General features: G+C 50.0%; 3 protein-coding genes across 3 annotated transcripts; 1 reads left to right on the forward strand and 2 right to left on the reverse strand.

Moving 5' to 3' along the window:
• Positions 1-4,824: 4,824 nt before the first annotated feature.
• Positions 4,825-5,333, reverse strand: P153DRAFT_371454 (uncharacterized protein). The gene is made up of 2 exons (XM_033669265.1): positions 4,977-5,333; positions 4,825-4,871 (listed from the first exon to the last, which is right to left on the reverse strand). Exon 1 carries the CDS (start codon positions 5,246-5,248, stop codon positions 5,042-5,044), a length of 207 nt encoding a protein of 68 aa, XP_033518185.1. The 5' UTR covers positions 5,249-5,333; the 3' UTR covers positions 4,825-4,871; positions 4,977-5,041.
• A 1,676-nt stretch (positions 5,334-7,009) lies between these two features.
• On the forward strand, positions 7,010-8,418 carry P153DRAFT_146754 (uncharacterized protein). The gene is made up of 2 exons (XM_033662150.1): positions 7,010-7,539; positions 7,590-8,418. Exons 1-2 carry the CDS (start codon positions 7,172-7,174, stop codon positions 8,332-8,334), a joined length of 1,113 nt encoding a protein of 370 aa, XP_033518186.1. The 5' UTR covers positions 7,010-7,171; the 3' UTR covers positions 8,335-8,418.
• An 8,401-nt stretch (positions 8,419-16,819) lies between these two features.
• Positions 16,820-18,042, reverse strand: P153DRAFT_371458 (uncharacterized protein). The gene has a single exon (XM_033669266.1). It carries the CDS (start codon positions 17,613-17,615, stop codon positions 16,995-16,997), a length of 621 nt encoding a protein of 206 aa, XP_033518187.1. The 5' UTR covers positions 17,616-18,042; the 3' UTR covers positions 16,820-16,994.
• Between the last annotated feature and the right edge of the window lie 151 nt (positions 18,043-18,193).

Genomic DNA, 18,193 nt, shown 5'->3' on the forward strand with positions numbered 1-18,193 from the left:
TATTGAGATACAAATCACCTTGCCAGCGGCATAGTCGGATGATGTTTGGTAATAGCACGGCGTTGAGCTACATGACCTTCCAACGCTGCGCCGAATGCGAGATGCGTTACGAAGAGACTGACGACTGGTATTGGTACAGCCTAAGCAGAACAGGCAGTAGTCGCTTTGAACATATCCTACAAAAGTAGACGATTAGCTGCAGTAGACAATGTGTTAGAGATCGACCGATAGTTTCCACTACTCCGCCTGCCATTCCTAGTCTTCCTGACTCGGTTCCATGTTGGAGGTTTGGTCTATTCACTTGATACTTCTTCTCTCAGCCTTTCCCTACGGCACGGATATCTATACCCGTCTCCAGGACGCAAACAAAAGCCATCTGAGGGAAGTCTAGTCTACATGCCACCAGAGTTTGCATTCATGGTATTCTAAGGCGATGACTTGCTTCGATGGTTTGCAGCATACACCCTTTCTATAGCTGGAATTTTACTCAATTAGCTGTACTGAAATGAACACACCCAATCATCCCTGGACGGTCTGGTGTACTGATCCAGAATCATTCAAGTCCGGCTGGTACTATAGTATTACTGATCATTCATTTGTTCTCCAGACTACTACTTGGTGTCCTGCCATCGGATGAAGATTGAAAATGTACATTCGCCACATATGCTTTCCGTTCCCTTCATTCAAAGCGTTGTTGATCTCGAAAGCAGTATCAAAAACCAACCACGACAGGACACGGCTGCCAGGTTAAGCGTCTTAATGTACTCCAGCGTCGTGCTAGGCAGATCTCGTCGACAGGGGTGGAAGGTTTATCTTGAGGCTTCACTAAACCACACACATTGTAACTTGGATGCTGGAGAAGCTTTTGCTGGTCAATGTTTGCGTGTAGATAGTACTAACATGATTCAATACCCTGATCGAACCGCCTTGGATGACTGTGTACTCATTTTCACATTCATTGATAGATTTCTACGTAGAGCTTCTCCGTCTAGGATACAATCACGAAGTTACCATCTTTCTGGTATGTGCTTTGAGTAGTTGCCAGTTCATCATGTGAGCGAACTTACTAACCTACCTATTACTATATAGTCCGCTCGGCTCTGTGAGGAAGGTCGTCTTCTGTTAGAACAACTCTTTTCACGCTTCGCAAGCCTACCATAGGCTACAGGTATCTTCTAGTAAGATCCATAATATTGGTGGAATGTATAGAGTTGAGGGATGAGCGCTTATAGGAAGTCGACAGCCCGGAAGGCGATACAAATGATCTATGAACAGAAAGTTCAGCAAACTTGGTGAGATACAGTAACATTCTCTTTACGGCGATGCGTTCCATGAAAGGGCTTCAACCGTCATTCTGGGGTGACTGATGCTGAATACGATGCTGCGAAGGTCGCCCAAAGACTCAAAAGTGCCAACAAGCAAAGTAATGATGAAGCTGAACCGGCCCACCAAGTACAGCACAGAAAGATCAAGAATGACACTCACGAGTACTGATAAGATTGTGATCAACCAATACTTGTTCTGTCTACTACATTATCGGGTATGAGCATCAAGAGCGAAATATGTAACTGGAAACGCAGACGCTGGACGAAGCTACTTCTGCATAACCTACTTATCGGCATTATGATCTTAAAAGAGGCTGGAGATTTCGAGGACCTCGTGGAGTAGATTTGAGACATCGACAGTTGTTCCAACTACACATTGAAGGAGGTCAAGCATACTGCGTGGATCATTGAGGCACCTGTTCTGCACTTTAACAGTAGTAACAAAGAATGTGATGTTTGACGAGACCAAGATCTTATGCAGAGTATCTGCGGTCCTTTGCTTCACGATCAGAGAGCCTTTTGTCTAGTTCATAGAAATCATGGACACTGTGGTGGATTTCGGCACCTTTGTCGTATGGCCCTTCAATCGACTAACGGAAGATATTCAAGCTGAGAAATGTCACTGTTTGAATTAGGCCATGTAATAGACACAGCATTTGAGTATGCATGATGTATGCAACTCAAATTGTCGACTTCAGCTATGAATTCTTCACTTTCAAAAGCGCCCGCAGATCATCCAATACAATCATTGTGACAGGTCCGGAATGGACTTCGAAATTCGAACACTATGTTGCTACGCTGCGTGATGTTCTGCATGAAATGCTAAACATGTCTGAAGGACTACAAAAGTAGGGCATACGAGCGAATTGTACGACATACACTTGAAGATATTTGGTGAGTACACTTGTCATACTGTGCGAATGACCCACGGTGCGAAGTTAGATGAAACCAGTCTAGAGTCGTGAAAATATTCCTCGAGTTGAGGACCCTACAACTTATGAAAATGATTAACGAGTTCACACATCGATCCGAACTCCTGAGAAGTAGATACTGGCACTCAATTCTATCCAGTAATACCTTCTCAACCACCACTTCTAAAGCAATGGATACAGAGCCCACTCCAGGAAGCTATTGCACGTGCGAAGATGATTCTTGACTCATCAAGATCTGGACCGTGTAGAGCATTAACACACTTCAATAGAGGAGGTGTGGCGCTCAGCGCCAGGTCGGCTGAGGGGGTGACTCGACCAGAAGCCTCGCAGTACCCAGGCTTGGTTGACGTTTTTCGGTGGGGGCCAACCCCAACGCATAAACTCCGTGAACACAAGAGCAGGACAGCGGCAGGTTCAACAGCTTGATCCTTAACAAGAAATGGATGGAAGCCTTGAGGATAGAGATAGATAGCGGGTGAAATACCGCAGCGTACGGGCTACTACGTCAGCTCACAGCTCGGCCCAATTCTGCCCCACAAATTCGCATACAAGCTACAAGGAATTCCTCAAAAGTGTACGGAGTTCAATCATAGAGCAAATCACTCCAGGATGCAGAGACGGGCCCAGTAGTGGGACCGAACACGCTCCAGTCCAGTTCATGCGGCCGTGCAATTGTTTTCGATTGCTTGAAGTCTCGGACAACGGTCACAACATTGCCGGAAGCATGCAGCCGATATGAAAATCCCCTCGCATACTGGGCATTGTTCTAACTTCAAGCAGAGCGACTGACAATCCCGTAGTCGGTAAATACAGGGGCTCTCGGGGACGGAGTGGTTGAATCCCGGAGCACCTCAGCAGCTTTGGAATTCACGCTCCGGCTACGTGACATGGTGGCCTTGGACCTCTGCAAACCTTGAGATGAGCTAACAATCAATCTTGCACAAGCATCGAAATGACCCATAGGCCTGTTCTCTGGCCGCGGCAATGTACATTGTTTTCTACTCAGTCACGAGACTTTCTTACACAGAGTATTTACTTTATCCAACCCTGCGTCTTTCCTTCCTACTCCCCCGATCATGTTGACTTCGGCGACTATTACAAGATCAAACTACATTGGACCGCGATTACGAAACTGCCCCTGATAGTCAAGCTGTGAAAAGCTCCTATCTGCGTCTCCACACAATCAAAACGCAATGCATAGACGCGAGGGACAGGCTGATGAACCGGATCAAGAGCACTGACACATCTGGCCTCTTAAGAAGGTCAGGTACGCCGTCGAGTTTTCGGAGATATCCGAATGCTTGTTTGTGTTCCTAAAGGCGAGGACAATCTTCCTCAACTTCTCGCTCACGATCAGCAGCACGGTCTTGAAGGGTCTGTTGCGCTTTTCGACAGTCTTGGGGTTGCTTGCGCACATCTTCAGCATTCATGGCTCGTTTGACGATGCAATCATGAGCATGTGTGTATGCACGTAGGCGGACAAGTCTATCGATGATACTACTAGCTCGTTCTCGATCTTGGATCGGAACGTGAGGCAAGCAAGACAACGAACTCCTCATACCGGTAGCGCGCATGCTTTTCAATACGCGAAAAGTCAAGAACTACATTGGTCGCAATACAATGATCACTAACCTTGACATTGTCAAGAGGATAGCCAGGAACATCCACACTACACAATCTTGGGCATTGGCCCAGTACTAGATCCCGACGCAATCCCGGTAGGGAGAAAGAAAGGCCCGACGAGCGTTTTGCAGCTTTACCGTCTCCATCCAGAGTTCTTCCGACCGGATAATCGACCTCAGCCCTGAGGGACAATATCAGGCATGAAGTTGGACGAGAGCGCAGCCAGTGTAGCGAGATAGGATAGGAACGCGAAGCCATTCCTATTAGAACTTCGACCGGGGCCAACAGCGTGCTGGACAACAGGATCCTAGATCTCCTCAACCGTGCGGATGTGGGCGTATCAGCTAACACTACCGATAGCATCAACAAAAATTAGTAGTTGGACAGGGCTAGAACTTTGGCAGGTGAGGATAGTGGCGGTAGTGTGCTCAATAAAGGCGGAAGTTTGCTCAAGCGCGGTGACCTGCACATGCTTTTACGAAGGGGCCCATACAGCCATTTGCTTGATCCCACTGCCTAGAGTGTGTTTGATCAGTACTTGTAATCGGCAATGTAAAGCGGAGTTTTTAAGAAAATCACTCTGAGTATGGGACAGACGAGCATAGGGCAGATATTCCTCAACGGCACCAAAGTTAAGGATGTTCTGATATCCAACGCACTTAAAGACATGACCGTGAGCATAAACACATTTTTCTCGTTCCACAACAACCTCGTCAAGAAGATAGAACACACGTACAGCGGATCACCGAGGCTCCCTGTACCACAGGTACGCAAATGCTCGAGCCAGAACCTGCGACATTACGGTTGCGAGCGTGGATCAGACTGAGTCAGCCCCCCAGCATTGCGCAACGGTCAAGTGTGAGGGCGATATCCATGGATCAAGGACCATGGCCGAAAAAGTCTTCTCACGCAGGAACGACGTCTAGCAGTACGTACACATGGAGGTGAGCAAAGACATGAAGGTGACTACACACGTCGATGAAAGATGGGGCTATTGCGCCGTGTTAGCTACTTCCCTCGTTGCGCTCAATTTTCTTGGGACGACCTTGAATCAGAACGCCGATGCAGCTGCAAAAGTAGGTGTTATCCCGCTTACTTGAAGGGATGCAATTATTTGCGAGCTGGCGAGAAGTGTTTGAGATGGCCTCTGATCACATTCTTTCAGAACGATTGCATGTAAAGAATCAAGCCCATGTACACGCAGTTGCTCAACCCGAGAAAAATGTTTACATAAGTCTGCTTTAAAATCATCAAGAAGACATGGCCGAGGAGCGTTATTAATGTAGGAAGATTGCCCAGCGACACTGAGTCGAAGCGCTCGTTTGATGATTCGATTAGCGGCTCGGGTTCGACTCGGTCGTTGGACATGATTTGTGTGCGCCAACATGATGTGATTTGCATTGGAACCATTCGCGAAGTCGTTTGAACACGTAGGTCAAGTAATAAATGTACTTCACATGCGAAAGTGGTGGGGGCAAGTGAGGCGTGATGCCTGCCAGACTGTGAATGGACACGGATGCACGGATGCGGCGAGACTAGCGCCCTCTTCACGTCAACACGACCATGCCAAACTCACCCCTCAAGATGCCCAAACGCCCTCACCCGGCCAGCCCTCACGCTGCTGTGCCCTCACACTGCTCTGCCCTCGGTCCACCGCCAGGCCCGCTGCACACTGCCACCAGCCCTTCCAACCACCTCCACCGCCGAACCGCACTCGTGCACGCTACCCTTCGCACTCGGCAACCTCACCCGACCTCGCCCGCCCTCCATGTCGTCACAAACAGGCTCGCCCGCACACAGGGCGTGGGATGCATTCGCAATCAGGCCCGCTCTCACCCATCACAAAGCGCGTCATGCAGTAGCAGCAGCTGGCGGTGTTGCTAGACAATGAGAAGACAGACATGCTATCTCGTCTCGTCTCGTCTCTTTCGACTTCACGGGCTAGGAACGCGCGACATCATTGCTGCAGTCACACTGCTCAGAGCGTCGCGGAATGCCTTTTCGGCGCCGTGCCGCGACTTTACCTCACCCTATCCCACCGTCGGTCGCAATCACAGATGCTCGGCGTTTTCTTGTGTCGCTTCTCGCAAAGCTCACGAAGAGCGACATCATCCTGCTATGCCGGCATCCCCATCGCTTCCGCCGTCACGATTTGATGCCATGATGAGGCCAGGCCAGTCCTCATGTTGCATCGCATTGCACGCGTCATTTGTCCCTGGTTGCTCTAGCTGCTGAGCGTTTGCAGTACAACCAAAGTTTAGCACTTTGATGCCTGCGCGTCAAACGATACATGCGCGCCGCAGCGAAACCCGCACATCGCAATATTACCTGCGCCTTTGCACAACATCCACACTGTTGTGAGAACACGCCCATCTGCTTGCGCAATCCCGCTTTCGCGAATACTTACCTTGATCCAGTTTTCCATTGCAATGGGTATCCGGCGCGCCGACGCATCCTCGGCAATCACCAACAAAGCCGGTGCATTCGCTGCCGTCACCCCTCGCAATTTGTCCAGCATGAGCTCTCTTATCGACGGCACGCCATTACACGCTCCCCTGCAGCATCCGCCACCTTCGATGCCTCAGTCAGTTCGCCTGTGCGAACTCTGCGCTCAGCCTTTCCACGGGAATCACCGTCCTGCCGAGAGCTGACAATATTATAACCCCCTCAACGGCGCATTGCATTTGGCTTGCTTCGGGAGTGTGGAGTCTTCGGTGAAGCACGAATCACAGTCGCATGCCAGGCCAAGACGAGGGTTTCGCACGACGTGTTTCCGGCCAAGCAGCATAGGGCGTGATGAAGGCTTGCGTCGAGGCATTGGGTTTGTGAGAGGTATCCGTGTTAGGCCAAGTACAAAGCTAACACTGTTCAGGATGAAACTTGCGTCTGGGTGCCAATTCGACGACGATGGATTGCGGACTTGGGCTGCTCTCGGCACATAAACTGCACCATGTTGATATCATCATCTCGCGAACCCTGCGCTCGCTACCATTTCCGCTCTCCCACACGCGTCCATTACATGACGCTAGTGCCGAGCCGCGCTGCTTCCGATTGTTGCGCCCGTCCGCTCACGAGAACCGCCACGCCAAGGCTCGACAATGGCGAGCAGTGCGCCATGGTTTTCATTCACTTTCACCTCGGAGCGGGGTATGGGCTCCACCGTGGCTCTCGTGTTAAATCAAAACTGCAATCCGCGAGTTTCGCACCGTCCAACCTCGACCTCACCACCACGCCTACCCCACCTTGCCCGTCTTGCTCCCGTGCCGCAGTTAAGCCAGCGCGCCGCCAAGCATGCCTTCCCACCATTGTCGTCGCGTTGCAGTTGACTCCGCCAAAGGTATGTGGGCGCTGTGTCTCGCGACATTGTCTTGGACTTACAATCGACCAGCTTTTGCGGACCTGGTCACAACAACCACCAGAACCACTGCGTCGGACACAGTCGGCAGTTCGCTAAAACTATCAACTCAGTCTACTAGGACTTCGGTCGATGACACCACTGGCTGCCTCGATTGCGAGCAGCGTGACCCATTTTGTGACAGGCGACTACTGTGTCTGCCATGCGCACAACTAAATGAGCAAACGCGTATAGCTGGAGACGGTGCGGTGGGTGCCTCGGATCTTGCCATTGCCGGGAGCAATCGCGACGTGAGGGCCGGCGGGTAAGTCAGCCCGCTTCTGGCGACGACAGTCATGCTTACAGAGAATGAAGACAGCAGGTTTCGCAACCTCTGACCCCCCTCAACCACACACAACAAGACACGGCCGCCGACTCGCATTCACCGTCGCCGCCACTGGGCAATTTGCCCGTCTCAACAATCCGCCCGCCCCGCCCACTGAAAATGGTGGGCGCATATCCCGCTCCCATGAAACCCCGCCCGTTGAAGAGGCAGCCCCGAGCCGATAAGCACGCCCGACCCGATAGACTTCGCCAGCGCAATCGCAATCTCAATGGAGGCGTTGGAGGCGCTAGTGAGCTGATGTCGACCCCTCGCAACACGGAGCCCTCGACGACCCCTCGCAACACGGAGCCCTCGACGACTCCACCTTCGATGCGAGTGACCGACGTCCAGAGCCAATGTCGTGTCAATAGAACCAGTGGAGGCAACGGCGGGAATGGAGGCAACGGCGGGGATGGAGGCGACAGGGAGCAGGCGCATACACCTCCGCGGGCTCCGCCCCAGCCCGATGATTATCGCCTACCCGAGACGATGACTTTGTTTCCGGCATATCGCAGCCAGAGAAACAAGGGTATAAGTATCAACTCCGCTGGCACTAATGTCGCTGCGGAACGCCACGAGGTTCAACGACTCGTTGGCGACTACATCGAGCCGGGCAAGGTCAGTGATTCCGAGGACGAGGGGAAGTCGACTTCTGCTCGCCTACGAATTCGACAATGGGCACGCAAGAGTATGGGTCTTGGTCGGCATGGCTGGAAGAGTAAGGGTATGGATTGAAGACAAAATGAGTCTGTTAGAGTTGTGGCTGCGCACGTGATGCGTGCTTTCTTTTGCGATGTTCTCATTGTGCGGTTGGAGTCGAGGAGGAAGACGGCTTTAGGATGATGTCTGTGGTGCTTGGATTGATGCACCTGACGCGTACAAGGACGTGAGCTACTGGACTATATGCATTTGGGAGACATGGAATTGCTCCTTTGGTGCTCATACCGTTGCTGCTGTGGCGCGGTGGATTTTGATAGACTCGTGGGCAAGCTGGTCGGGGCTTATGGGTTTGATGAGTCTCTCGTAAATGATGTATATGCACTGGGTATTCATGAATCTTCACATCCATGGAAGGGTATAAAGTTTTACTGTATGCAAGCCTTATTTCGAAGTCAACCTTCCCTACTGAAACGCTCTCGTTCGTGAGACATGCTGCCGCACTCGCTCTGAACATTCGTTCAGCCTGGTCTTCAAAATCATTGAGACCATCTCTGATTCGCAGGGCTGCGCTCTTGTGGACAAGAGTAGTTCTGGTACATTTTTACGTTCGTTCTCCTTCTATGCCCCTCCGGCTTCCCTGACCCGCCCGGCAGGAATGGAGGAACCTTCCACTTTCTACTCGTACACTCATGCAGAATAGATATTGCTGATCCTTTGACATTTGCAGGTACAACCAAAATCAGCAAGGAACGTCGGGTTGAGGTTATTTGTTCTCTTTTCAAAGACACGGGCGCAGGTGGGAATTTAGTACACTCTTATCGTTCTCACTGTGCTTTCCTGTTCTGTTCGTTTTGCCGGAGTCAATGGTCTAGGCGATCAATGCGTAACTCACGCCTGCCGCTTCTTCATCAGTCTTCTGAACGCCTACTTCTCTGAAAAGACCTTTGGTGTCGCACTACTAGGTGTTCAGCAGGATATCATGCTCAGCGCTCCCGGGCTGGACGAACTCTGCCCCAAATTCATGAAGCTATTCTGAGCATGTGGGAACCGTCCGTCCCCACTGACTTCTCAGGCTGCTACTACCATCAAGTCTATTCCCGATTCATCGGAGCGTCCAAGATGCTGGAAATCGTGGACTGTTCAGCGACTTCCTCCACAGAACTAGGTACTGGCACCGGCTGCTGGCCCTCCACTGATGACTTTTCTCGGACGCACCTTCTAGTTAGAGAGGGAGTAGATCTAATTTTTGGCTCTGCGAACGCTGAAATCTTCCACTGGGTAGAAGTAGAAGAAAAACGAGCGATATGCCTTGGTATCTCTATGTTCATTAACTATTGCCTGGGAAACATTCACGCGACTCACGCTCTCGCTGCGTTGGCAGATCTTGGAGATCCTGGTGTCCGTGTTCTATCCATTAAGTTCTATTAACCCAAACATACCATTTATTCGATGAGATTGCTGCGAGACATCATCCCCATCGCCACAACTTAACTATGAAATTAAAACCTAAATTAGACGGAAGCGTATTATAGAAAAAATTCACAGTTTGTCCTACCAGCAACTCACTACACTGGAGGCTCTGAGGAACGCAGAACTTGCGACAGGTTTCGTGCGAGTCTCTGAATCTCAGTCCTCAACCCCAGTCTCCTTCGCAACTTACCCAGGCTTCGAAAACCTCTGCGTCGCCTCTAATCTACGCATCGCGTACCTTTTGGCAGTGCGTATGTTCTGGTGGGATTCTGCGCTTGAGGATACTCCTACTGAGTGCGAGGATGATCAGTCGAGTTGAAACGGGCGCTGGAGCGTCGGCAAAGTTCGGGATGAACGCCGCTTTCACTATGCAGTGAGTACGTTGTCATCGTTTGGCAATGCGTTCTAGACAAAGGTAGTGAACCTCCATCCTTGACCCGAGTGATGAACCATATCGGCGAGTCGAAAGAAGATGACAAGGCATTCGTGATCTGGCTACACATCCCCTTCTGCACTCGTACATCTCACTGCACGAGATACAAGGCGTGACGATTTGTATTTCAAAGGAATGCTTTCGTTCCAGGTACCCTGTCGTAGATTACTATTGAAAGCTACCTTCACAATTGACACCGCTTGCAAAATGAGGTGCTAGAATCATTTTCATTTATTCACCATAACGCGATGGAAAACTCTATCGTAAACAATGACATGTAATGGAACACGTCACAATATGATCGTCCTCCTACTAGCGGGGTCACAACTGTCAACGTTTGAGGGGTCTACTGGGAACAGATGCTGGGTGTGCAACCCCAATGACCGCTTCCTCCGTAATGGGAATAGAACCTTCTACACTTTTGGACCTTGACGATCACCGTCTTCTCTAAGGTAATGATATGATTGATGGGATGAATCTAGTCGAACTGCTGGAGGGTCAACTGAGCTGGATTTCGATGGCTGACGCCTACTTCTCAGCCGTGAGTCTGGCTTTGAATGAAACCATCGAAGTCGTTGGCTGGGAGGCCGCTAAAAACACAACATATAGTTGCGTCGATGCTGGTGTAGAGATGCACGCCGGTATCTGTCCCCGCCTCTCCAACAGCAGCGCTGCACAACGGATCGAAAGTCGTAGCTTCCGTGACTTGGTGCTGTTCGTCCTACAATTGAGTCGCGCTGTTACTCTTGCCATGATAGCACCCGCGCCTTCCGTCACTGGATACTAGTGCGCTTCCCACATCCGGACCCAATGGCTTATTGCCTGACTTGGGTGATGAAGCGAAGGTGTTTGTCTCGGTCTGTAGAGAATCGCCTGCGGAAACAGACCGCCCGCTCCTCTTCGTCGACGGCGTAGCTGCCCTAAACTGTCTTCTCCTGCATATCACCCTCGTTGTAATCAATCGTCATCGTCCCAGGGCAGGCGGGTCGCGCGTCGTGATTGACATCGTGATGGATGAGAATATCGGCATGTTCAGCAACGTCAGGGAAGGCTGACGGAAGGCTAGCGGGCGTAGTATTTTGCGCCGTCAAGAATCGGGTTTGGGGTTCTGATAGATTGCGTAGTCGGTTTGTTGTGTGAAGTTATAGAACCTCAAGCACGTTGTGTATCCTCCCGCAATTATCCTCATGCTTGTTAGCCGTCTCAAGCTCATGACGCACGTCAATGCCCGCAACATTGAAACGCGGAGTATTCGCCTGCTTTCTCGCACACGCCTCCTGTGCCAAGGCGAAAGAATCGCCGGTGTAGCGCGGTAGAGGCTTATTCCAAGTTGGTGTAGCGTGCAACGGCAACGACGGCTGGCTGCAGCGCACTACAACTACGGAAGCTGCGGGAACACCATGCCAGCGACGAACATCCGGCCCGGGCCGGGGCGTGGTAGGGCTCACTAGTGACGAACTTGGATCGGTTGGTGACGAGCTCGTCGCTGTTCTCGTTGTCGGACATGGTTGCGGGGGGTGGGCTCGTAACTGGAGGGCAGTGACAGCGGCAGGGCAAAGGTGTTGTGATGGAGTGCATGAGCTGCCGGCCCGCACGCTCGACACGCCATTCCGAAAGGCTTGGCGCACAATCGTTGTCACGCACGACGGGATCTGCAGACGCGTCACTCGGGATGAGCTGATCTTTCGAAGCGCAATGAGCTTGATGCGCATACATGTATCAACACAGACGATGTCCCGCTGAACCAAGTGTCATGCCATGCATCGAAAACTCGCAGCCGAGAATCTCAACCTGAGCTTTTGCGGCGAGAGGCTATCCACCAGTACCGCCCCTTACTAGATCTTTGGAGTCCCGAAAGAGCAGTTTGCACTATCCCATTTTTTCGCGACACTTTGCAATGGGCCCATTCAGCAGGCACAAAGAGCTTTTTCCCGCAGCAAATATGTGATGACGAGAGAGCAAGGGGTTGGTTCGTGTCCATGTCGGTGCGAGTGACTCTCATGATCAAGCTACATCTTGAGCCCAACTGCATCGGTCCAGGTTTATAGACTTTTATACAACATATCTATTCAGCTACAGAGTGGCATGTTCCTAGAGGCTCAATTACACATCATTCAGCTATTGATGAGTCTTGGAAGATCCTGAAACTTGATCGTGATAAGGAATGTCTCGCAAGATACGTCCAGTAATGACTGGTTATATTGTAGATCTTGAGCTCCTTAGGTAAATCTTGTGCGCGAAAATTACTCAAAGATAACAACATCTCCAAGTAATTGGATGGTGGGATTCTTCGCGAGTGCAGAGGTCCTTTCCTGTAAGTGACATCAGCTACTGGTATCTCCTATGGCTATTACCCAACAAGCATGGAAAACAACGATAAGGCTCTTAGAAATTGTCGTTACTAAAGGCAAGACCCTAAGAAACACTTACAAGCGGATTGAGATGTATCGATTTGCTGAGCATCATTATGGTCGTTGGGAGTGTGATTGCGACGGCATGTTCGGAACGAAGGTAGTTAGCTTTCAGGAATTGGATTCAAGAGAACAACAACGATCTCAGAGGAAATCTCAAAGCTCAATTTCAAACCTTCGAGATTTCTCCGGCCTACGTCCGCACCGAGAAGAGTATTCTCAAAGGGCTGCATGATAATCTGCACACTTCGTATGCCGGCTGAAGTGAAATTAAACATGAATCTGCATCCAAACCATGGATTCAAGCTAAATAGGATACAGTAACAATCCTGAGATAACAAGACTCCGGTATGGCCTTTGTTCCTGTTACTGGCCCGATGGTCACCCTGTATACATGAATTGTGCCTGTGTTGTTCTGGGGTGGGCAAAAGCTCGGATATATGTGTCCTTGAATGAGATGTAGAAAGATAGCATTTGTGTACGCAATGACAAGCAATTCGTCACATAAGATCGCTGCAAGTGAAGGTTCTGTAGTTATTGACCTCCAAGGCTCGAACAGGCATCTTGAGCAAGTGTTGATTTAGTAAGGATTTGCGAAATACTAGTACTAGCTTCAACTCAGGCTCAGTCTTTGCAAGGAGAAGAGGTAGGCATAACATTTCATGCCGATAAGCATAATGTCCGTCGTCGTAGAATTCAAGCTAGCTTATGGCGCCGATGATGGAGAATACGTCGAGAATGAGTGCAATAGCGAGCTCCTCCACCTGTGAACTCACTGCTACCGAACTTCCCTACCTCACCAACAAGAACGACGCCATCACCCGCGAGATGGCACACTTCGACCCTTCGCAACTCCGACGCGATTTCCGACCACCGAATCTGCCCAATACCCCTAACCCAACTGAACAATCAACACCAGTACTACAATGTCAAGAGCGTCAAGGTTATGCAGACGCTGGTTCTCAATATCACGATTTTCAGCTTACGGCATGATGAAGCCGATATTCCTAAGCCAAACACGCCTTGCGAACCAAGGGCCATGACTAGACGCGCTGCAATACTGTGTCGCGCGGCAAGCTTGCCGTCTTATTACTACACCATTGTCTCTGTTACGTTACATGGTCTACGGCTTTCACCGCTCTGGAAGCTGTCTCGCTGGCGATAGTAACTTTCGCGAGATTCTCAACACGCAATGCGTGAACTTCAAGGTCGAGACTGCTCACTCAATGCATGCTGATGATGTTGGTATCCTATTTGAAGTTTGGTGATTGAATCTGACCTAGCTTTGAGACGCGCCGAGTGCTTCCAACCTAGATATGTAGTGTAAGTCCAATGATCAAGGATGGCCTCTTCACTAGTGATCTGTGGGCCTTTGTATGTCACACCCAACTCACCTGTCATTGTTCTGAAGCAATGATAGCAGAAGAGGCGGTGCGAGGAACACCGGTAATGGTGAGGATGTTGAGTTCCATCAAGGAGAAGGGGGTTGGCTTAACGAGCATGGTCTGCGTGGGCGTATTCAATGGCGGCTGTAGTGCGATATACTGCTTTTCAACTTGGTAAGCTGACTAAGACTACATCGTATCAACACAATACGCTTGGGCATCGCATCGCTAGAGATTGAAGAATTGTCGCGGCCGGCAATCATACATCCAAAATGACGTTGGAGGTTTGGGGGAGGTCTGACAGTCGGTTCGTAGTCAGTTAATTGAAATGCGGCATTGGTAATTACATGAGGAACTGTATATTTCTTTCAAGTTCGCGACCGCTCAGGGGTGAGTATGCATGCGAAATATTGCGCCATTCCAGTCGATGATGTTGATGGCGTATTACGCTCTATTTTTCCAACATTTCTTTGCTGAATTGGGGTCACGACTCAACCCCAGCGCTTGCAGGAAACCAGTATGGGCATTTAGACGCCCATTAAATCGAAGAACAGCAGCCTGGCTGTAGCAACTCGACGTCGCCCATGGCGACTAAGAGGTGTCACCCTGTGACCTCTATCACCGTGGTATCTACATCTGGGGAAGTTGTAGCGCAAGGGTTCCGACGTCGAATTCTTGGGAAAATATTGGCGGCGGCGGCCGTAGTAACTTCGGAGGCAGTCCTATGATATGCTCGATCACGCTGATGATAGGAGAGTGAGAGGACATGTCGATATGGGCATAGGATGCGGAGACAGCTACACATTGGGTAGGAGCCCTGGACCAACACGATTGATCGTAAGGAGGTAGTGGGTAACTGGAAGGCAAAATCAATTGTATTAACTAACTGCAATGCGACTGCGCATTCTATAGTTTGTGGTTCAGCGTGTTCGCCAATACTGGATTGCGGAGTCGCTAAGAAATCACGCTATCTCCAAGCCGCCAAGCGTATATGGTCTGAAGCCCTTTATGCACGAGCTCGACGCAAAGCTGGCATTTGCAGGAATGCATCTGGAAAGAATTGGAAGGACAAATGCAGCTGAAAAGAATTGTAGGGACAGATCCATCGTGGAAAGAAAGTTGAGAGGCGAAGGGATTGTGGCGTGATCGCGCACGGGTGGGCCCGCGGCAGCCAATCGGACAACAGCGGAATGCCGCCATGAGCATACGGTGGTATATCTCAGCAATATCCTGGCTCTTCTGGCTAATGCAGATTCACAGTCATAGCCACAATTTGAGGGAGCGTCTCAAGGATGGTTTCTTGGTGATCCACCATGTACCTCTAATCCTCGTTGATGGACTTGACCCAGTTCTTCCTCGCGTCGAGGCAAGGACCGGCGCAGGATAGAGATCTTGAGCTGCGCCATTTTGCAGAAGCAAATGCAGCCTTCCAATGTCATGGGTCTTTCAGTGTATGTGAGTTGAACAATAGTAACAAGATACCAGGAAGGGAGCGCAGGAACGCAACTTTGTAATTACATCATGAGTTAGGAACTCGACTATGTCACGTTGAGCCAACCTGTGATATATGTAGTCCATGTGCAGTAGCTTGGGTAGACAGTAATAACCAATTGTAGGAACGTTGTTGCTTTGCTTTTTCAAGTTTCCTGAGACAGGAGTATGACAGTAGCTAGGGGGTGGGAATATCCGGGATGGGGTTCGGTGACGCATACTGAACAATGAATTTATTACCAACAAAGCAGTGCGCGTCTAGAATGAGCATTTGTACGACCTCTGATAACTTTTGCAAGACCTTGAGACGTAGTATTCTAGATGTAAATCAAGCGGTCAAGGATCTGTGGCTGAGTATGTTGTTCTCATTTCGGAGTCACATCCAGACATTTGTGTCCTTTCCAACGATGTAACCACATATCATAGCGCAGACTTTACAATCAAAACAGAGAATACGGCTCCCAATCTCAAGGCATCTGGCAGCTACTTGCTGCTGTAGCATTTTGTTTTCCCATGTAGCATTCACTGCCCACCTGCTGTTCCTAGCCGGTCAACCCAACGTAAAGATGTTAATAGGAGAGTCAAGCAGGCGGGATCACTTCCAGACGTACTGACCGCTTATACCGTTCTAAGCATACCTACCGTTTTAGCTTTCAGTTGAAACCTGACAAAATAACGAAACCGCAGTGAACGACAGTGAGAACCCTTTGCATGACCTACGTTCTGACTAGACCCTATCAAATGCTCGACATGCATTCCAAGCTCCACCTAAGATCTTTCAGAAGAAATTCTCAAGCCTAATAATAATAAGTTGACTGAGATAGGCGCTCAAAATAGGTCACCGGTCACGCTGCCAGCTCAGATCGATCTGGATATCTGACGTGGGATTGATCAGGTATAAATTAGCTCCTGCACATGATTTCCTACCGCATTTCAAATTCGCATCAATTTATTCCTCTGGAATTCTCTGTGCTGGACAACGTTCGGCCACGCGTTCTGGCTCCTCAACGCATATTGAATACTATACTACAATGGGGAGAAATAGCCCCATATCTCCCGCTGCGCCCCAGTCTCATCATGATTCAAGAGGCCAATAGTCGACATTTGGACGATACATGGCGCCTCCAGATCTTGCACATTCCACTGGAGCGGGAAATTCGCAGGCTTCAATAGAACAATGATCATTCACAGAGATAATCGAGAAAAGCATTTTGCGGCGTCCAGACACAGATACAGACGCTTGTCTTCAAGATAGGATTATTAGTTGGCGCCATATAATAGAGTCTTTCGTAAATGCAGTTCCATCGTTGTCTGTACGCCACATGCCAAATGTATGAACAACTCACCAGAAGAGCAATAGTCCGATGATTGGAATCATTGATTGAACAAGTTTACTTGGCCTGAGGCCGGCTGTACTCCCAAAAGTATAAAAAACAACTGGGGCAATGCATCATGTTCAAAAGGATGTACGTTTGAAATGTTTCAATGGAAATGCCGACTGTTTGGAAACCGAACTCTGAATCAACCGTACCAGCTATCCCGCCACTACTCCGTTTCCGTATCTTGCTCGATCCTCTGTTCAAACGCCGCGTATCCATTGTCCCCGGTCACCTTCTTCCATGCTATACGCACCCCTCCGCTCTTACCCATCTGCTCGCTATGCTTATCCCAATATTCCGCTCGCTCCATATCCAAATCCATCTCCTCAAACGCCCTCTTGACATCTATGTCCTCTTCTTCGTCCTTTGTACTTCCCCCAAAAAGTGTACTCACCTCCTCTGCCATATCCCGCGTCTCCTCAAATTCCTCCAACTCCCCCCTCATCCAGTCATCGCCCTTCTGCATCTCCTTCAACACCCTGGTCGCCGCGCTCAATGCCTCCACCGTCTCTGCGCTTGTCTCTCTTGAGTCGATACTGTGGAGCGCGTCTTGTACTGCTATGATACAGCCATCGATGTGGACGATGCGCTTGCGAAGGAGCATGGCCTTGTGCGCTTGGGCGCGTGTGAGATTGGCTTCGCGGGCCGCTGCGGGCAGGAGAGCATTGATCTCGGTCTGAGCCTGGGAGCGCTGGTGTTCAAGGTTCGCGATCTGCGTTGCGAGGTTATCTTTCTGGATAGCGAGCTCGAGAGGGGTGGGTCTGGAACGAAAGAGCCAGGCAAACATTCTTCGTCGCTCGAATGGAGCGGTGGAGACAGTGATTTGGGTTGTTAAACCGCAGAGGAAGAGGTTCTTTGTTCAATTTGAGACACTTGTGGATGGCACGTCTGGAAGACGACATCAAGGCCGCGCTGCTATATAGTTTGGTGCTTGCCTGTTTCCATGACTATTGCTGTGAAGGCGTAAAACAGCATCATGGATGCATCCAGTATCTTCGCCGAGCTATTCTCGTGTCTTTGCATGTACAATTCTAGGCGTCGACCGGACATGGTGGAAGTGCAAGGCGCATTTCGGGTAATCGACATGGATCGGTACAACATGATGAAACAACGCATCGCGAAACTGACGCGTCTCTCCCAGCACGCGAGCGTGAGGTGACAACAACAACAAAATCTGAGAGCGTTGATGAGCCAAGCTAGAATCAATGAAATGTGCCGTCAAGTGTAGAATTATGTGTGTGAATTCTACGTGCTACTCTAGAACTTCACAATGGGATCTACTCATGTGATGGCCTGTCTCGAACAGTTTGGTACAAGCTAGTACACATCGCTAAAATCTATCGCAATCCTGGGTTATCCGGAAAC

This window comes from Dothidotthia symphoricarpi (genome assembly GCF_010015815.1).
Source record: "Dothidotthia symphoricarpi CBS 119687 unplaced genomic scaffold P153scaffold_26, whole genome shotgun sequence".
NCBI lineage: Eukaryota > Fungi > Ascomycota > Dothideomycetes > Pleosporales > Dothidotthiaceae > Dothidotthia > Dothidotthia symphoricarpi.